Source organism: Stegostoma tigrinum, chromosome 18 (assembly GCF_030684315.1).
Source record: "Stegostoma tigrinum isolate sSteTig4 chromosome 18, sSteTig4.hap1, whole genome shotgun sequence".
Lineage (NCBI taxonomy): Eukaryota > Metazoa > Chordata > Chondrichthyes > Orectolobiformes > Stegostomatidae > Stegostoma > Stegostoma tigrinum.
Window position 1 is genome coordinate 6,093,921 of NC_081371.1, and position 21,704 is coordinate 6,115,624.

General features: G+C 42.9%; 1 protein-coding gene across 1 annotated transcript in view; it reads left to right on the plus strand.

Annotated features, from left to right (window-relative positions):
* Nucleotides 1-21,704, plus strand: part of LOC125460728 (V-type proton ATPase 116 kDa subunit a 4-like) — a 74,782-nt gene that overhangs the window by 49,430 nt on the left and 3,648 nt on the right. Inside the window, exons 11-17 of the mRNA XM_048548532.2 lie at nucleotides 5,781-5,931; nucleotides 7,761-7,900; nucleotides 8,834-8,991; nucleotides 10,782-10,875; nucleotides 12,370-12,488; nucleotides 16,113-16,329; nucleotides 18,318-18,425. Coding sequence (XP_048404489.2) covers nucleotides 5,781-5,931; nucleotides 7,761-7,900; nucleotides 8,834-8,991; nucleotides 10,782-10,875; nucleotides 12,370-12,488; nucleotides 16,113-16,329; nucleotides 18,318-18,425 — 987 coding nt within the window. The remainder of the gene's footprint in view (nucleotides 1-5,780; nucleotides 5,932-7,760; nucleotides 7,901-8,833; nucleotides 8,992-10,781; nucleotides 10,876-12,369; nucleotides 12,489-16,112; nucleotides 16,330-18,317; nucleotides 18,426-21,704) is intronic.

Genomic DNA, 21,704 nt, shown 5'->3' on the forward strand with positions numbered 1-21,704 from the left:
AAAAGTAAAATCAACACGAGGTTTGAAATTTGAGAGGTCCATTTGCATGTGCAATAACAATTGGGAAGAAGTTGTTCTTAAATCTGTTGGAATGTATATCTAAGCTTTTGTATCTTCTGCCTGATGGAAGAGGTTGGAAGCAATTATAACGAGGGTGGGAAAGGTCTTTGGCTGCCTTTTTTGAGGCATCCAGAAGCGTAGATGGAGTCAATGGATGGAAGGTTGGCTTGAGTGATGGACTGGACTGTTTGTTTATATGTTCCTGGATGTGACAGTTGCCGTGATGCATCCAGATAGAATGAAGAGAGTTGGGTTGGATTTTGTTGTAAAAGAGGCTCGCTTTTTTTTTCTACTTTATGGTATTAATTCCAGGTGAGAGCAGATGTGGCATTCAAAGTGAAACTCCAGTTGTTACTTTTCTGTAAGCTGCACAAAATTAGCAGCTCATCATCTGGCTTCCTGCTCAAATGAATTAAATGCAGTCTTGTTCCTGTATTGGGATCATCCTGTACAGAGGAAATTCACCAGAGAAGCATAGACAAGTCAGAAATAGGAAGATATTACACCAGGTCTGACTCATCAGCAATTCAAAGCGATCAATGGGAGGTTTACATTGCATTGCCTGTAACAGTATGAGATATGGTCAATAAGCCTAGTGAGTTGCAGATTTAATTAAGCACACAAAAATGTGATGTTGTGTTAATGGAGACTTGGCTCAAAAAAAATGGACAAGTGTACTAAATATTCCTGGGTATGTATTCAATAGAGCTAGGAATGGAAGTGGGGTGGGGTGCGTGGTATTAATTTGGGAGATTATTATACTAACTGGGTCAAGCGCAGAATGTATTTAGTAATTTAGGTGTCACTAAACTACTGAGTGCTCTCCACATGACAGCTGCTATAGGAAAGATATGCGATGCAAATTTGAAGGGAAGTTAGAGAAGTGCAAGAAATATTTTAATTATATTTAAATTTATACTTTCATATATTTAAATGTGCTAGTGAAAATGGAAGAGACGGCAAATCGTTTCCAGGAGTATTCAGTGGAATTTTCTTGGCCACTATGTTTCTGAGGGTCTGGTTCTGGGAAATGAGAGTGATAAGTTAGTTCGTGTGTCAGTATGGGAATATGTAGCAAGCAGTGATGTTAGTGTCATAAGGTTTGCATTGGCTGCAGAGAAAGTCAAGGGCAATTTAATTTTTTTAAATACTGAATTGGGGGTAACAAATTTCAGTGAAGTGAGAATGAACCTGTCCAAGGTAAATTTAGAATGAAGGATCCAATAAGACTGTAACAGAGCAAGGGCTAACCTTTAAAGAGGAGATGCTGTGGATGCAGTTGAGGTACATTTGATAAAGAGCAAAGCCAAAGCCCATGGAGGTACAGAGTCAATGGAAGCATTAATACAATATTTTTTGGAAATTTTTTTGTTTTTTTTTGGTGACGTTGTCATTTTCCAACTCCTGGCCAGGCGGTCCTGGTTCAAGTCCCACCTGCAGGGAAAACACTAACTGTATGATGGAAGAGAGCGAAAACAAGGTGAAGTAGAAAAAGGAGAGATGTCACATTGGTAGTGCATATGAAAACCAGTCTGAGAGCAGCTTAAAAAAGTGAAATGATGAACGAAACAAAGTGTATGAGAATAGACTAAGGGCTAGCCTAAAAGGAAATCCAAAAGTCTTCCAGATGCATAGAAGTGGTAAAAGAAGTCAATTAGAGTTCAAATGCAGACTTGATCAAATGCATTGAGGCAGGGGGCTTGGTTGGGTAACTAAATGAATACCAAGATTGAAGATACTACTGGATTTATACTGAATGAGGAGGCAGATATTGGGGAAGCCAGAAATGACAGTGAAATCAGAACACCTGGCTGTAGTTCAAGTTGGAAGGTCACCAGTCAGGTACTATCCACCTGAAGGTGGTGAAGGTAGTAAGGGATGAAATTGTGGAAGCCATAGTCTCAAAAATCCTGCCACCTCGCATTGTTAATACAAAGGTAGTGCCAGAGGATTGCAGAATTACAAACTTCATACATTTTTTTTCCCAAAAGGGCATAAAGACAAATTCAGCAAGCCTAAGTCTGTAAGTTGAGCTTCTCCATTGGGAAAGCTTTTAGATATGAAAATCTAAAGATGATGATTGTTTGACAACTGGTGATTCATTAAGAAAGTCAGAATTGGACTAGTTAATGGAATTGTATTTGTAAAAACACTTAATTGAGCTTATTAAAAAGGCAGCCACGACAGATGGTGAATTAATGCAGTTGTTGTGGTGCTCATAACCTCTCCCAAAAAAAAAGCCATTTGATAAAGTGACACAAAGCTGTCCAGAAAAGTTACAACCCAAGGAGGCAAAGAGTCAATGGGAGCAATTTGTTTTCTCACAGAGGTCTTGTGGTGCCAGGAGACTTTAGTTCATGTCCCACCTATTCCAGAGATGTGTGGTACCATCTCTGAACAGGATGTTTAGACAATTTTGAGTGAAACAGGGAGCATTGATAAATGTCACAGAGATAGTAGGACATGGAGCAGTTTATCCGCCGCCTCCGCCTCCGTGCTTATTTCTTTAATTGTGAGCCTAACCCTCCCTCTACTGACCCCTTCTCCCGCCTCCGATGCACCCCTCCTCTTCCTCCTAGTCACCACCCCAAGGCCTCCTACCCTCCCTCAACCTCATCCTCCTCCTCTAATTGTCGCCGAGACAACGATGGCCTCAACCTCTCCACCTCTCTCGCCCACTCCAACCTCTCACGTGCAGAACGTGCAGCCCTCTGCTACCTCCGCTCCAATCCCAGCCTCACGAGAAAACCCGTGGACAAGGGAGGTGCAGTGGTAGCATGGCGCATTGATCTCTACATCACTGAGGCCAGGCGCCAACTCTCCGACACCACCTCCTACTGCCCCCTGGATCATGACCCTACCCCCAAGCACCAAATCATCATCTCCCAAACCATTTACAACCTCATCACCTCAGGTGACCTCCCACCCACAGCCTCCAATCTCATTGCTCCCCAACGCTGCACCGCCCACTTCTATCTCCTTCCCAAAATCCACAAACCTGACTGCCCTGGCCATCCCATTGTCTCCGCCTACTCCAGCCCCTCCGAACTCATCTCCACCTATCTGGATTCCATTTTCTCTCCCTTGGTCCAGGAACTCCCTACCTACATCCTTGATGCCACCCACACCCTCCACCTCCTCCAGAACTTCCAATTCCCCGGTCCCCAACACCTCACCTTTACCATAGACTTCCAGTCCCTATACACCTGCATTCCCCATGCAGATGGCCTAAAGGCCCTCCACTTCTCCCTGTCCCGCAGGCTCGACCAGTCCCCCTCCACTGACACTCCCATCCACTTATCCGAACTCGCCCTCGCCCTCAACAACTTCGCCTTTAATTCCTCCCACTTCCTGCATGTGTTCCCACGAGGAGCTCGAACAGTTCATCCACTTCACTAACACCTTCCACCCCAACCTTAGGTTTACCTGGGCCATCTCTGACACCTCTCTCTCCTTCCTGGACCCCTCTGCCTCTATCTCTGGCATCCACCTGGAATCCGATATCCATTTTAAGCCTACCGACTTCCACAACTACTGAGAATATTCCTCCTCTCACCCAACTTCCTGTAAAAAGGCCATCCCCATCCCCAAACCTTCACTTCCACTGCATCGACTCCCGAGATGAGGCATTCCACTCCCGAACATCCCAGATGTCGTTCTCCTTTTTTCAAGAACTGCAACTTCCCCTCCACAGTGCTCAAAAATGCCCTTGACCGTGTCTCCGGCATTTCCCACAATTCATCCCTCACACCCCGTCCCCTCAATAATAACTAAAACAGAATCTCCCTCGTCCTCACGTACCATCCCAACCAACCTCCAAATCCAACGCATTATTCTCTGACATTTCCGTCATCTGCAATCCGACCCTACCACCACAGACATTTTTCCCTTCCCACCCTTATCATCTTTCTGAAGGGACCATTCTCTCCATGAACTCCCTTGTCCGCCCCACACTCCCCTCCAGCCCCACCACCCCCAGCACTTTTCCCTGCAGCCGAAGCAAGTGCTACACCTACCCCTATACCTCCCCCCTCACCCCCATCCCAGGCCCTAGGAAGACTTTCCACATCAAACAGACGTTCACCTGCACATCTGTTAGTGTGATATACTGTATCTGCTGTTCCTGTTGTGGCCTCCTCTATATCAGGGAAACCAAGCAGAGGCTTGGGGACCACTTTGCGGAACACCTACACTCAGTTCGCATGAAACAACTACACTTCCCAGTCGCAAACCATTTCAACTTCTCTCCCCCACCCGCCACGCTCCTCGGACAACATGCCCATCCTGGGCCTCTTGCATTGCCACAATGACACCACCTGAAAGATGCAGGAACAGCATCTCATGTTTTGCTTGGGAACCCTGCAGCCCAACGGTATCAATGTGGACTTCACAAGTTTCAAAATCTCCCCTCCCCCGGCCATGTCCCAAAACCAGCCCAGCTAGTCTCTGCCTCCCTAACCATTGCTCCTACCTCAAGCCCCACCCCCATCTCCTACCCACTAACCTCATCCCGCCTCCTTGACCTGTCCGTCCTCCTTGGATCGAACTAACCCCTCCCTAACTCCCCACCTACATTCACCTTCACTGGCTCTAACCCCGCCTTTTTGACCTGTCTGTCTCCTCTCACCCTATCTTCTCCTTTATCCATCTTCTATCTGCCTCCCCCAACTCCTTTATTTATTTCAGAAACCCCTTCCCCTCCCCCATTTCTGAAGAATGGTCTCGTCCTGAAACGTTAAATTTTCCTGCTCCTCCGCAGCTTGGCCTGCTGTGTTCGTCCAGCTTCACACAATGTTATCTCTGTATTGATAAACGTTTGTTTTTCCAAACTGAAAAGAATTACGTAGTGGGAGTCCCCAAACACTGGTAAAAGGGCCCTGACTTTCTTTGCATTATGATTGGGCTCTGTACTTCATATTCAAGCCAATTCCAAAATTGACAGATGGCACAAAAACAAAGGTTTTGATTTGATAGATTATTATCACATGCCTAGGTACAGCGAAAAGTTTTGTCTTGCATGCAGGAAAAGCAGGCCATACCATACAAAGTGTATTCGGGTAATCGAACAGAGCGAGGAATTCAATGTTACAACTGCAGAGAAAGGTGCACAGACAACGAGAGCAAAATTACGTTTAAAATGTGAGGTGTCTGTTCAGAAGTCTAAAAACGGTAGGGAAGAAACTGTTCCTGACTCCTGTATGTGTCTACAAACTTTTATATCTTCTCTGTCTTCTGCCCAGTGGAAGAGAGGGTGGGGAGGCCTTCAAGAGGACAGACTGGTGGAGTGGCAGTGAGGTGAAGAAATTTTAATTTTGGAGAAATGTGAACAATTTCCTAATGTTAGGGCAGTCTGGAGGAATGCACCATTTCTCTAGTCCCACTACTCCTCCAATCACAACATAAAACAACAATACTGCTTCCAGCTATCAATGTGACCATTTAAATCCTTTATCTATTATCAGGTTTGAAGCATCGAGAGCTTGCAACCGACTTTCTTAATAAACCAATAATTATATAATTATTGTCAAAGCAAAACTTGTGAAGATGCAATAACTGGTTAGCACACACAGTCAGTCAATTAGAAATATAAATGCATATTCTTCTATGCATCTTCAACGCAGTCATTGCACCCACTAGCACACTGTCACTGCGCTTGGTAGCAATGAAGTCTTTATTCTTGTTGACTGATGAATGAAACGTATTGTTCTCCTCTTTTTCAGGAACGCAGTGGTTCCAGTGTTGACCCCATCATGACTGTAGTGCAGACTCAAATGGCTCCACCCACCTTCAATAGGACCAATAAATTCACAGCTGGCTTTCAGAATATTGTGGATGCCTATGGGGTTGGGACATACAGAGAAATGAACCCTGGTAACTAAACTTCAACACTTTTGTTTTGTGTACCCTGAACAGTAAATAGTAACGTGAGCAAAATTAGTTTACTATGAACTTTACTATGAACTGTATGAACTGCCTGCAGTAAATAACAGATATCGACCCAATTCTAAATGCCTTGAAACTGAACATATTATGATGCATGAGATAACCAGGTGTAGAGCTGGATGAACACAGCAGGCCAAACAGCATCAGGGAGCAGGAAGGCTGGCGTTTCAGGCCTAGATCCTTCTTCAGAAATGGGGGAGGGGGAAGGGGGTTTTGACATAAATAGGGAGGGGGGGAGGCAGATAGAAGTTGGTTAGAGGAGAGGATAGGTGGAGAGGAGACAGACAGGTCAAAGATAGGTGGGAGCAAGGACAGTTTAGGGAGGCGGGGCCAAGCTGGGCTGTTTTTGAAATGTGGTGGGGGAGGGGAGAGGAGATTTTGAAGCTTGTGAAGTCCACATTGATACCACTGGGCTGCAGGGCTACCAAGTGGAATATAAGGTGCTGTTTCTGCAACCTTTGGGTGGCATCATTGTGGTACTGCAGGAGGCCAAGGATGGACATGTCATCTGCGGAATGGGAGGGGGAGTTGAAATGATTTGCCACTGGGAGGTGCAGTTGTTTAGTGAGAACCGAGCGGAGGTGTTCTGCAGTGCAGTCCTCCAGCGTCCGCTTGGTTTCCCCGATGTAAAGGAGGCCACAATGGGAACAGTGGATGCAGTATACCACATTGGCAGATGTGCGGGTGAACATCTACTTGATGTGGAAAGTCTTCTTGGGGCCTGGGATGGGGGTGAGCGAGAAGGTATGGGGGCATTTACAGGGAAAAGTGCCGGGTGTGGTGGGTTTGGAGGGGAGTGTGGAGCCGGACAAGTGAGTCACGGAGAGAGTGGTCTCTCCAGAAAGCAGATAAGGGTGGAGAGGGAAAAATGTCTTTGGTGGGGTCGGACTGCAGATAGCGCAAGTGTGGGAGATTGATGCGTTGGATCCGGAGTTTGGTAGGTGGTACGTGAGGATGAGGGGGATTCTGTTTTGGTTATTACTGTGGGAAGGGTGTGTGAGGGTTGAGTTGCCAAAAATGCAGGAGACACAGTTGAAAGTGTCCTTGGCCACTGATGGGGGGGATGTTGTGGTCTTGAAAAACGAGGACATCTGAGATGTTCAGGAGTGGAATGCCTGATCCTTGGAGCAGATGCAGAGGAGACAGGAGAATACGGGATGGCATTTTTGCAGGAAGGTGGGTGGGAGGAAGTGATATGTAAGTAGTTGTGGGAGTCAGTGGGCTTGAAATGGGTATTGGTTTCCAGGTTGTTTCCATCTCTGGTAACAGAGGTCCAGGAAGGAGAGAGAGGTATTAGAGATGGTCCACGTGAACTTAAGTTTGGGGTGGAAGGTGTTGATGAAGTGGATGAACTGTTTGACCTCCCCGGTGCCGACACAGTCATCAATGTAACGGAGGAAGAGGTGGGGTTTAGGCCTAGTGTAGCTATGGAAGATGATGCATATCAGAAATGTCTTTGGTCTTTTCATAGCGAAGCTAACAGAGTGACAGGGCTCAGTTGTACCCCAGAATATTCATTTCCCTCATTCCTATTTCTTTTTTTCCTTCTGGTGATGGCTGATAAGATTTAGGTTTTGACTCTGCATCTATTCATCACTTTTATGAATCAAAGTTGAATGCCTTCAGCAATAATGAGCTTGATTGTTGCTTTTTTCAATATGTTAAATATAGTGTATCAGTCTGAATTTGCCAACATTCTCTTAATACTATCCCATGGTAAGCAATAGTTTTAGAGATGTCCTGCTTTTTTTCTCCAGCTCCCTATACAATCATCACCTTTCCATTTCTGTTTGCTGTCATGTTTGGTGATTGTGGACATGGAGCAGTTCTGTTGGGTTTTGCACTTATCATGATCATCAATGAGAAACAGTTTTCTGCCCAGAAAGGTGGCAATGAGGTGGGTGAAACCTTTTGACGAGTTTGGCATGCACTTTTAGGAGCGGTATAACTGGTGGCACGGTAGCTCAGTGGTTAGCACTGCTGCCTCACAGCGCCAGGGACCTGGGTTCGATCCCAACCTTGGGTGACTGTGCAAACTCTACACCTTCTCCCCGGGTTTCATCTGGGTATTCTGGTTTCCTCTCACAGCCCAAAGATGTGCGGCTTGAGTGGATTGGTCATGCTAAATTATCCCCGTATTGTCCAGAGATGTGCAATTTAGGTGGATTAGACATGGGAAATGCAGGCTTACAGGTAAAGGTTAGAGGTATGGGCCTGGGAGGGGATGCTCTTTGTAGAGCCTGTTGGACCAAATTGCTTGTTCCTACACTGTAGGGATTCTATATCCTATGTATGAATTGCACTAGCCATACAGATACAATGGCTGTGTAAGCAGGTCAGAGGTTTGGAGTACTGCTGTGCGTAACTCTCCTCCCTCACCCCCCTGAAAGCCTGGCCACCATCCATAAGGGACAAGTCAGGAGTGTGATGGAATACTCCCTGCTTGCCTGGACGGATGCAGCTCCGACAACACCCAAATGTGACACCATCTCGGACAAAGCAGCCCACTTGACTGGCACCACGTTCACTCCCTCTGCTGTCAACGTTCGGTCCACGTTGCTGCCACTATCTAACAAGATGCACTGCAAAAATTCAGTCAAGATCCTCTGATCTGGGTACCTTCCAAAGCCATGACCATTTGCATCTAGAAGGACAAGGGCAGCAAATCAAGTAATCTGTTCTATTCCTTTTGTGCTTCCGAATTTTGTTCATTCACAACAATTTTAGATAGGTTGAATGATATAATTTGTCGGAAGTTAATTTCCTCCCTACAGCCATGACATACAACTGAAAAAGAAGCCTAAAACTGCTTTTGTTGCTCCAAATTCAGATCTGGAACACCTTCTTCAGTGGACGTTACCTCATCCTGTTGATGAGTATATTTTCCATTTACACTGGATTCATCTACAACGATTGCTTTTCGAAATCCTTCAACATATTTGGATCCTCGTGGCATGTCGGGGCAATGTTTCACAATGGAAGTTGGAAGTAAGTCTCACAACCAATGCCAGGTGATTAAAATATCATTCTGTCTCTAATCGCTGAGAATCTCAGCGATGTGAGATTGGATGATAATTGTTCGAATTTGGCGAGGTGCAGTAAAACAGTGACACTTGATGTTTGAGTTATTTCCACTTGGATGGGATGCTCTCAATGGTCCACAGTAATTTGAGTGGAAGATTAGTGAACCTGGCGTTTTGTATCCAAGTCCCCGTTAATGTCCGGCTGAAATGAATGAGTGAAATCCCGTAGAATTGCAACTCCTTTTGTTGTTCTTCAGTATTCAAATACTGATTTTATTTTCTAAAGAGGTTAGTAGTTTTGTAGGATTTGAAGCTTTCTCAAAGGCAACTGATGGTCAGCCAGCACCTGCAAATTCCAAATGTTCTCAATGAGAACCTTTCACTGTCACCTTTTGTACCCCAAGTTAGAACAGAAAATGTTCAAAAGTGTTGACTCAGTCCAGCAATCTCCCAATGGACATCATCTGCATCTTCAGTAAGCCTGACTGCTGGTGTGGTTGTTCTCTTTTACATAGCTTATTCATGTCAGACCCTTCAAATAAAGGCAAAATACTGCAGATTCTGGAAATCTGAAACAAACCATGTTGGAGGATCTCCAGAAAAAGACTCATGATGGACTGAAATGTTAATTCTGCTTCTCTGTCCGCAGATACTGCCCAGACTTGCTGAGTTTCTCCAGTACCCTCCATTTGTTACATGTGACTATCTCAGCATTGAAATTGAGGCTGCTTCTTTTTTGTATTAAGGCTGAGTTTGGACCCAGAAGCTATGTTCCCTGTGAACTTAACATCTGAGGTTCTGTCCTCAGTATAAATAATTGCTCCCCTTCCTTCACTTTTGAAGGTGCAGAATGATCCACAACTGTGACCCTGTCTGATACCTTGGGCAAATGTTTCTGTATCAGGTCAGATAATGAATGAAATTTTCATTCAATGCAAATTCGTTTGGGCTGAGTTATAATTGGGGTCTTTAATAGGCTAGTAGGCTATTCAGCTACAGGGTTCTGTTACAACCCATGCCTGAAATGTTGCCTAATCTTCTCTCACTCCCATTTCGAAAAGGAGAGTCATTCAGAGTAGGAGCCAGGGCTAAATTTATATCCGGTCCATTTGAGTTGTTAAAGACCATTGCAACTTTATACTTCCGCATAGCGCTATCTATTGCAAACAAACTCTTTTTATTCAGATGGCTGAACTGCACCCATACAATTGTCAATTGTCCTTTCATGATAATAGCAGTTTTTAATTCTGGTAACAGACATTTAAAACCTGGGTCACTAATGTCTCTGCTTGAATAGTCCATGTTCTCCATTCCTCCATTGCCTCATTGCTTCAGATCTGTGTAAGCTGCCCCTGCCCTTTCATCCATTATCCTGCCTTTGTTCCCTTTGTGCTTTCCCCTGCACTTTACCCAACATTTGATGACTGCACCTTCAACTTTTGTCTCTTCATCTCTCTCTCCCCTCCTTGAGACTGTACTTAAGGCCCAAATCTCTGCTGAAGGCTTTGGCCCCTTTCACAATATCTCTTTAGCTCTCTGCCCCCCCTCAGCTTATGTCAATGTGCAGCATCTTGGCAATTTTCTCTTCAAGGTTCCAAGCTAATAGAAATCTTTGCCATAAGTGTTACACTGGTGGTCATCCTCTGGGCTAATTCCAAGACTTTGAAATCCCCTGTTACGTTTGACATTTTTTTTTGACTGCCTTTAACCCAAAAATGTGATAACTCCTTGTCTTTTTTTTCATTCTTTGTGCAGTAACCATGTTATTGAAAACAATCTATTACTCCAGTTAGATCCTGCAGTGCCTGGAGTGTTCTCTGGCAATCCATACCCATTTGGTATTGACCCGGTGAGGAATAAAGCATAATTACTCCATTCTTTCTGATGTTAATTATGAAATGGTTGCTGCATTACTGCAAGTTTCCTTTTTTTATTGCCCGTTTCTCACTGAGTTTCTCTTAAAGGTAAGTCGTGGGTATGACTCAGTTTGCAAAGGGATATAGACAGATTAAATGGCTGGGTAAAAATTTTGTGGATGGAACATCATGGGGCAAAAGAAAAGATTTGGCAGGAAGAATAAAGGAGTAGAATTTTCCTTTTTACTTTGCAGCAAGACTGCAGAAAGCAAAGGGATTTGGGAGTCTTCATCCATGAATTACAAAAAGCTAAGATACTAGCTCAGCAGATCATAGGGAAGGCGAAAGAGACATTGGCCTTGATTTCAAAAGGGAGCAATATAAAAGTAGGGAGGTTATGCTAAAACTGTACAGGTACTAGTAGAACCACTCCTAGGATACTGTGAAGAGGTTTGGGCCCCTTATCCAAGAAAAGAGGTACTGGCATTGGGTGCAGACCAAAGAGGATTCATTAGGCTGATACCAGTCATGGAGTTCGTTCTCTCTTATGGAGAGAGACAGAGCAGTGGGCCTGTACTTGGGATACAGAAGAATGAGACCTTAGTGAAGCATAGAAGATTCTTAGAGGACTTGACAGGGTAGATGTGAAGAGGTTATTTCCCTGTGGGGGAGAGCCTAGAACCAGAGGACATCATCTCAGATGCAGGGGTTGCGCATTTAGCATGGATATGAGGAGGAATTTCTTCCCTTGGTATTCTGTAGACTTTTTTTAAAAAACTACAGAGGCTGTTAAGTCTTGGTTCTGAAACATATTCAAAGCTGAGAGGTTTTTTTTAAATCAGGAAGGGAATCGAACATTATGTTGGAAAAGTGGAATTGAGGATTATTGGAGCAGAGCAGGCCTGATGGGCTGAATGGCCTACTTCTGCTTTGTGTTGCGGTCTTAACCAAATGACCAAATCATTAACATTAAAGGAAGTGATGAGCTTGGGGCATTTGGCAGGCATTTGGCATGCATTTGACAATCTACTTGAACCAAACCACCAAGTCGATTTAATGAGAGATATAGTCGGAACTGCCAATCCTGGAGAATCTGAGATAACAGTGTGAAGCTGGATGAGCATGGCAGGCCAAGCAGCATCAGAGAAGCAGGAAAGCTGATGTTCTGGGTCTGGACTGAAGAAGGGTCTGGACCCTAAAGGTCAGCTTTCCTGCTCCTCTGATGCTGCTTGGCCTGCTGTGTTCATCCAGCTCTACACTGTGTTATCTCAAAATCGTTCTAATGACCAGTCCATAACTGGATAAGGAACGGTAAAGGGATAAGGTGTGTAGTCACAGTAGATACATCGGTTGAGGACACAGAAAAAGGAATTTAATGCAATGATGCTTGAGTTTACACACACATCAGTGGTGCAAATTATAATCTCCAAATTAATTTTGACCTCACCTCCAACAGCTGGTAATAAATATTCTTTATTATTTTAAAGGTTTGGAATATAGCTTCAAACAAGCTAACCTTCCTCAACTCCTACAAGATGAAGATGTCAGTCATTCTCGGTATTGTACAGATGATCTTCGGTGTGGTCCTCAGTATTTTTAATCACATGTAAGTGCAGGAGATTATTCGAGGTTTGTTTATGTAGAGAGATATTTCTGTATCATTAAAAACCGAAAGAACTGCACATCTTGTAAATATGAAACAAAAGCAGAAATTGCTGGAAAAGCTCAGCAGGTTTGGCAGCATCTGTGGAGAGAAATCCGAGTTATAGTTTTGGTTCGAGTGACCCTTCCTCAACCCAAAACAATAACTCTGATTTCAGTCTACGGCTGCTGTCAGACCTGCTGCACTTTTCCAGCAATTTCTGCATTTATGTAACATGTTCTTTGTGACCACATGTCCCCCAACACATTAGAGTGAGAGTAATATTTTGAGATATAATCACTGGTTACAGATAAACCTCTGTGTCTGACAAAGGTAAAAGCAGGAAATGGGTCATCTTTCAATGGGTTTATTCACAATACTCAATCCAAGACTACTACTTCTACATGCCTAAAGTATTCCTCAAGTAGAAACTGCTCCTTATAAATTATATTTAATCAACATGTCATGTTGCAATTTTATCGAAGTGGATTTCCAGGCAAAAACTTCTCGCTCCACATAGCCATTGACCTACAAGCCCCCTAAATTGATTTTTGTATATGCGCCAAAGATTTTCCCCCAAATAGGATCAGTTATCCTTACTCTGATGAGAGCCTGCACATAGACAGATTCAATCCACACCACAGTACTACTAGTATTAACAATCTCTTGGAATGGAGCTGCCTGTTGCCCCTCATCATCGTCCTCTGATTAGTTAGCAGTGAGGTAAAGGCCACATCTACCCTGGTTATCCGGTTGAAAAATCATTTTTGCGTAGAAATTAGGGTGACTTCCTTTCTCCTGTTTTGATGCAGTCTCATTAGCCTATTAGAAAGACAGGTAGTTTCAAAGGTTAAAGAGGCTGAAAGTTGGCATCTTTGATTCAGCAATGCTGAGGAGACACTGCACTGAGGTGTCAGCTTGAGCTGTTTGAACAGGTTTCTGGAACAGGAATTGATCCCATGATCTACTGACTTGGATGAGTACAGCTGCAACAATGTGAAGGAGGACTGGTGCTATCCAGGATAAAGCAACTTGATTTGATGTGCGCATCTTCCATTGGCCAATTCTTCCTAATCCACGATTTGAACCACAAAGAGCAGGCTTTACACAGGAGTCTTCACCTTCAAGCCGCACACAGCCCTGGTTGGAATTACATTGCTATTCCTTTGCTGTCATTGGGTTAAAATCCTCAGACTCCTTCCCCCAGCAGCACAACTGGTGTACATGCACTGGATGGACAGGAATGGTTTAAGAAGCCAGCTGATTACCAACTTTTTGTGGATGAACAGGAATGATCAATAAATGCTGGCCCTGCCAGCATACTTCTGAATATATAATCATCTCCAGTGTACCATAATCATCATCCCTTTGCTCACTTATAGATAAATTAAGGATATCTTACACTTGTCCTTCATAATCCCTTCTTTTTAACTGATTTTAGCCCATCCAGTATTGCTACTGCCTCCTCATGACTGACAGCGTTATCCTTGGTAACGAGAGTGACAAATACTCCTGTCAAAAAACGTTTGCACCATAAGGCCATTGTTTTTAGTGCTTTATCACACTAAACCTGCGTCTTGCTATCCTTTTACCATTTATTTGCTTGTAGAAAATTACTGAATTTCATTTTATGTTTACCCGCCAATATCCTCTTGTATTATCTTTGTTTCTCTTCTTCCCTTTCCTCACTTACTCATTGACCTTTTTATTGTACGCCTGATTTCACTCGCACCATGCATCATTCCTTAGCTAGGCAGCTCCGGCATTTGTTATCCTACCTGTCCCTCTTTTTGCAAAGTACATCAACCACACCTGTGCCAGCTCCTACAGCCAGTCTCCTTTAAAGATTGAGTCAGTTAATGTTGTTTTGCTTCAATGTCTTTAACAAAATAGTGACAGTATATTGGTTTAACACTGAGGCAAACAACATTTTGAATTTTTTTTCGGATTTCTTTTCTGTCGTCTGCCTGCTCTTTAGACCTGATCTCCCACCCTCAGTCCTGAGGTCCTCTGATTTCTGTCCCTGTCTATAGCCCCTCTTCACTGCAAAACCCCACCATCCTACTGTTGGCTTCCTGTTCCTGCACTCTATAGTCCATTTGAAGTCTTCAGTTTCTGCATCGTTTCTGCTTCACGTTCTGAACTTGCATTGAAGCCAACTTAATGATAGATGAGTTAATGTAGATCATTCAGTTGCACTGATCAGCTTTTTCCACTAGATGGAGTTTGATAAATTCATCAGCTGTGTATTTTAGCATAAATTTACAGAACTTTTATACTGTATTTCTGTTTTAAATGTATTTCATTTATAAGATTATTTTATCCATGAACATGGGCATGCACACCATTTCAATTTAGTAGGTTAATGTTTTTAAACTGTGGACCTAAAGAAACCAACTGTACAGTATTTCTCTTCTGTTTTGCAATTAATCTTATTTTAAGTTATTTTTGCCAGGAAAGCATTGTATTGTACATGTTAAATAAAATATTTCAACCTGTACATGACTTTTCCAATGCAAGAAGTGTGTAAAGGAACCAAACTCCAGTTTTAATGTCAGAAATCAGTGATTCACCTGAGTCAGATTTTAGGAATCACAACTTTGAGAGGACTTATTATATTTGAAGGAAACTAATCATTTGATTCAAGCTTTTCCAATCAATCTGATTCCAGTTTACCCATGACACTTCCATTCTTCAGACAAAAAGTGGGTTCCCTTTCAATTAGGGTATTCTTGCCTTAGAATACTCATAACCTTTTTCCATAACTTAGCTAAACTTCATGACGATATGATCACCGTTTCTGCCCTCCCTACCACCACACCCCCCCTGCCCCCCACCATTGATGCTTCATCTATTTGGCCAACTTGACTCCAGAGCCAGAAAAACATTTTGTTAAAGGCCATTCTTCTGAAGATGTTTCAAATATGTCCAAATGAGTCAGCATTGAGCAAGAATAGAAATGAGCAATCCCTTTTTCATTGGAGAATGATAAATGTGAACATCATCTCGGGCGAATGCTTTGAAATTAACTGACTCTTGATCTGAAAATATGTGTCGAGAAGGGATGTAAATATTGGCCAGGATTCCAGGCAAGGAGTCTTGTTTCTCTTCAAGTAGTACCTAAGAGTATAGGTGAAATCTCTGCTCATAATCCTATCAGAAAGATCATACCTCTGAGAGATCAGCATTTCCTTTGTGCCCTTCTGCTATGTTGGGTAGACGCAGAACATCTCATTGTATTATTTTAAGGAAGAAAACGGGAAATCTCCATGGTGTGGTGTCTAATAATTATTACCCAACCAATATTTCTAAAGCATATTATCTGGACACTATTGCATTGTTGTTTGAAAGTTCCTGTTATGTCCAAATCAGGTGCTGTTTCTGACATTAACTTTATACTGTTTTACATTTTTATAGTTATTACATATTTGGAAAGTGCCTCATCGGCTGAAAAGTGCATTGCATGTCTTAAGGTTGAGTGGTGGTACATTAATGCAAATATTTATACATTCATTAGTGAGACAAAATGTTCTTTACAAGATCTTGATCTGACTATAACTTGTTCCTTCCTTTTTTTCTGTTTTACAGATACTTTAAAAATAAGGTCAACATCATCCTTCAGTTTGTTCCTGAGATGATCTTCATTTTGAGTTTATTTGGTTACCTGATCTTCATGGTTATTTTTAAGTGGTGTTTTTACCATGTTAAGAATTCTCAGATTGCTCCCAGTATTCTAATCCACTTCATCAACATGTTTCTGTTTAGTTACAATGATCCTTCTACCCAGCCTTTATACGGTCATCAGGCAAGTGTTTGTGTGTTTTATTTGAGCTTCGACTAAAATTCAATTGCTGGTCAAATGACAGATTAAAAATCCTCTATTAGTCATATCCACATAGTGTGCTGCAAACATGCATTGGCATTTTCAGTGGAGTTATCAAGCTATTTCTGGGCAAAGGACCTAATCACATGCCAGATGACATAGATTTAGGATAAAAGCCAGAGGTTTTTGAGAGGATTTGAGGAGGTAATCTTTCATTCAGTGTGGTAAGGATTGTGCATACACCACTTGAAAGGACAGTAGAAGCAGAGATGTACAAAGAGTAAAAGACAAGGTAATTGAGGTGTTGTAAACAAGAGCTGGAATGTGTACGTGATGGTTTCCTGGACCAATTCGTTGAGAAACCATCTAGAGATTGACCTGAGGACCAAATAAAAACTGACTGTAGAACTTTACATATATATGTGAAGAGAAAAAGATGGCTGAAGTCAAATGCAGAAACAGAGGGAATTTACAATGGGGAACACAGACGGCTGATCAACTAAATGCATTCTTGGGTTCAGTGTTTGCAAAAGTAGTAGAGTCATAGAATTGCACATCACAGGAACAGACCCTTTTGTTCAACTCATCCATGCAGACTAGCAATCCCAGATTAATCAAGTCCCATTTGCCAACATTTGGCCCATATCCCCTAAACCCTTCCTATTTATGTACCTATCCAGATGTCTGTTAAATGTAATTGTACCAGCTTCTGGCAGCTCGTTCCATACGCCCATCACCCACTGTTCCTAAGGCTTCTTTTTATATGTTTCCCCTTTCACCTTAAACCTTTAGTTTTGGACTCCTCTACCCTGGGGAAAAAGACATTGGCTATTCAGTCTATACATGCCCTCACGATTTTATAAACCTCTAAGGTCACACCTCAGCCTCTGATGCTCCAGGGAAAATAATCCCAGCCTCTTCTGCCTCTCCAGGTGGCTCAAACCATACAACACCTGCAACGTCCTTGTAAATCTTTTCCGCACCCTTTCAAGTTTAATGACATCTTTCCTATAACAGGGAGACTAGAATTGAATGTAGCATTCCAAAAGTGGCCTATTGATATCTTGTACAGCTGCAACATGACATCCCAATTCCTAAATGGAATGCTTTAACCAAAAAAAAATCAAGTGTACCGAATGCTGCCTTCACTATCCTGTCTACCTTTTACTCCACCCTCCAGGAACTGTGACCCTGCACTCTAAGCTCTTTGTTCTGCAACATTCCCCAGGATCCTACCATTTAAGGGTATATGTCCTGCCCAAAATGCAACACTTCACATTTATCTAAAATAAAGTCCACCTGCCACTCCTTGGCCCATCTGATCAAAGTCTTTTCGTACTCTGAGAGAACCTCCTTCACTGTCCCCCTGTGCCAACAATTTTGGTGTCATCTGCAAACTTATTGGCCGTACCTCCGATGTTCACATCCAAATTATTTATATAATGACAAAGTGGCAGACCCAGCACAGATCCTTGCGGCATCCTGCTGGTCACAGGCCTCCAGCCCAAGAGCACAAAGTACATATCAGAAATGTTGGAAATAGAGGAACTGAAGGAAATCTGTGTTAGTAGGAAAGTAGGATTGAATGCTGATCAATCCCCAAATAATCTACATACCAGAATATTTAAGGAAGTGGTCCTAGAAACGTAGGTGGTCATTTGTCAAGATTTTATAGACTCTGTAATAGTTCCTATGGATTGGATAATGTAACCTCACTGATTTAAAAGGAGATGGTGTGAAAACAGAATTATAGACTTGTCTGGCCTGATGTTTTACTAGTGGAGAAAACATTAGCCTCTTATGAAAGGTTTAATAGTAGAATGCTTGGAGAACAGTGGCAGCATCGAACAGATTCAGCATGGATTTACGAAAGGGAATTCAGGCTAGACAAGTCTGCTGGAATACTGCTCAACAGGCACTGACTGGAAATTCAATACCTCTCCCTTTAAATTAACTTCCTGTTTTTACAGCAAGAGATTCAAAGTTTTCTGGTGATAATTGCAATCATTGCTGTACCCTGGATGCTTTTTCTGAAGCCCTTCATTTTGCGATCGAATCATAAAAGAGCTCAACGCATGGTAAGAATAAAGATCATTGGAGCTGATGGTTTGTGTGTCAGGAATTATAATGGGGTGGACAACTCTGGGTATCATTTCTATCTTTCTCTATCCTGATTATCTCTCAAATTGTCCAACTTGACTAGTTCTATTCCTGTAATTGATCACTTTTCTTTGCCCCTCTAAGTACATATCTAATTCTGTTTTGAAAGCTATTATGCTATCTGTCCCCATCACCATCAGGAAGTGCATTTCAGATCCAAACCTTTTGATACATGACTAATTTTTGTTTGCAATCAACTTAAACCTGTGCCCTCTAGTTTTCACTCTTGACTAATGAGAACAGTTTGTCTCTCTGGCTAGTCTGTCTGGACCTTGAGTAATTTGTTCCTTTTTCTTTTCGTTTGTGGGACGTGGGTGTCGACACTGTGTCCATCCCTTGTTGCCCTTGAGAGGGTGGTGGTGAGCTGCAGTCTCTTTGCTGCAGGTGGACCCACAATGCAATTAGGGAGGAAGTTCCTGGATTTTGACCCAGTAGCAGTTAAGGAATGGAGATACTTTCCCAAGCCAGGACAGTGAGTCTGAGATGAACCAGGTAAAGTTGAGAGAAGGAAGATAGATTCTACCTTTTCAATAAATATATTCTGTCTATCTCCATGTTACCTTGTAGATGGTATATGTTTCTATCACTGAGTTTTGGTGGAGGACATGAATGTTTGGGGATGTGCCAATCAATGGAGGCTCTTCTAGACTGTTGATGGAGATGCACTCATCCAGGCAACCGGGGTGCATTCGATCACTGTTCTGACTTGTGCCTTGCAGATGGTGAACAGGCTTTAGGGAATGACAATGTGAGTTACTCGCTGCTAATTATTGAGGCTCTGACCCACTCGTGTAGCCAGAGCGCTTGTGTTGCTCATTCAATTGGCAGTAATCCCCCAGTTGTTGATAGTAGGAGATTCAGTAATGGTAATATCATGAATGTCAAGGGCAATGATTAGAATCTCTCTCTTTTTATGGAGATGATCATTACCTGGTACTTGCATAGAACTTGTTACTTGTCATTTTTCAGCCCAAGCATGAATATTGTCCAGGTCGTGCTGCATCCAGCCTCTGACTGCTTCAATGTGTGAGGAGTCCAGAAAGTTGCTAATCTCACTTTTGAGCTTATGAGGCAGGGATGTTCATTAACAAAACTGAAGTCGATGGGTGGACTTGTGATACTACCCTGAGGTACTCCTGCAGGGATGTCCTGGAGTTGAGATGACTGATCTCCATGACCACAAACATCTTTCTATATGCCAGGTGTGACTTCAGCCATTGCTCACTGATTCCAGTTTTGTTTAATTCCTTGATGCCACACTTGGTTGAACGATATCAAGGGTTGTCACTGTCACTATCGCCTCGCCTCACCTCACCTCTGGAATTCAGCCTTTTGCCCATGCCTGAGCCAAGACTGTAATTAGGTCAGGAACCCAAACTGGGGGGTCACTAAGCAGGTTATTGCTGAGAAAGTGCTGTTTGATAGCATTGTCGATGACACCTTCATCACTTTACTGATAGCAAGTTTTGAGAAGATTTGTAGCTCAGGTTGAGGTTCTGGATGTGAGTTTGCTCGCTGAGCTGGAAGGTTCGTTTTCAGCCGTTTCGTCACCATTCTAGGTAACATCATCAGTGAGCCTCCGGTGAAGCGCTGGTGTTATGTCCCACTTTCTATTTATCTGGTTAGGTTTCCTTGGGTTGGTGATGTCATTTGACGTCACCCAAGGAAACCTAAACAGATAAATAGAAAGCGGGACATAACACCAGCGCTTCACCGGAGGCTTACTGATGATGTTACTTAGAATGGTGACGAAATGTCTGAAAACTAATCTTCCAGCTCAGTGAGCTAACTCACATCCAGATCTTTACTGATGGTTGGGAGTGGACCAATGGGACGGTAATTGGCCAGGTTGGAATTGTCCTGCTTCTTGTGAACAAGACATACCTGGGCAATTTTCCAAATTGTTAGGTAGTGCCAGCATTGTAACTGTACTGGAGCAGCTTGTCTCGGGGCTTGTTTTCTTTCAGTACGTTCAGTGGATGTGAATGCTGTAGACAAGATCAGCACTTAGTGCTTGTTATCGATTTTTGTCATCTGAAACTAGACCACCTTCTTGAACAGAGATAGTAGGAACTACAGAAGCTGGAGAATTTGAGATAACAAGGTGTGGATCTGGATGAACACAGCAGGCCAAGCAGCATCAGAGGAACAGGAAAGCTGACGTTTCAACCAGTTTATGGTATACCCACAATACTGTTAGCACAGGTATTCCAGAATATTGACATAGTAACACGACTGGAATAAACTGACCACCTTCTATAAGATATGGAATTGTAGGTGAGTGGATATATCGCAACCTGTAAATTCCTCTCAAAACCACGCGCCATTCTGACTTTTACTATAGCCTATGATGCAAATGCATCTATTATCTGCATTCCACCAACTGGTGCTGCTCTCAACCATCTGCTGCAATGATCATCCTGAAATTTAAAGTTTTTGCAAGTGACAGAGCTGTGACTATTTCCCCTGGCAATTTGTGGTACGTTCCTTGGGGAATAGAGAATGGAAACACAGTGACTTTAGAACAGCGGGTTTCGTAGATTGTGTGAATGGCTTCCACATGTGTTTTGACATTTGAAATTGCCAGAGACCATCAGGTCAATTCTGTCGATTTCCTGCTGAACCACTTCATGTTTTATAGAGCATGGATACTGCCCATCTGGATTGTGAATACTCAGAAGACAATAGCTTCTGCAGCCTGTAGTTTAGCCTGAATACTCTGGGTTCAAGATAATCTAAAACTAATACTATAGATCCATGCAGAGATGTATCTTTGCTATTTACGTAATTTATTATCGAGTATTATTGAAGAGTATGGCATTAGGCCGGCCCCATTGGTACTGTACCCTGGGATTAAATGGGGACGGACATGTATCCATCATACAGTTGCAAAAATCTCTAGGACTGACAGGTGAAACTTAGTTAACTAAACTTTAAGATAACAAGATGTAGAGTTGGATGAACACAGCAGGCCAAGCAGCGTCAGAAGAGCAGGAAAGCTGACGTTTTGGGCCTAGACCCTTCAGAAAGATTTTCTGAAGAAGGGTCTAGGCCTGAAACATCAGCCTTCCTGCTCCTCTGATGTTGCTTGCCCTGCTGTGTTCATCCAGCTCTACACCTTGTTATCTCAGATTCTCCAGCATCTGCAGTTCCTGCTATCTCCAACTAAACTTTGTCCTTTTTGTTTTGCCTATTAG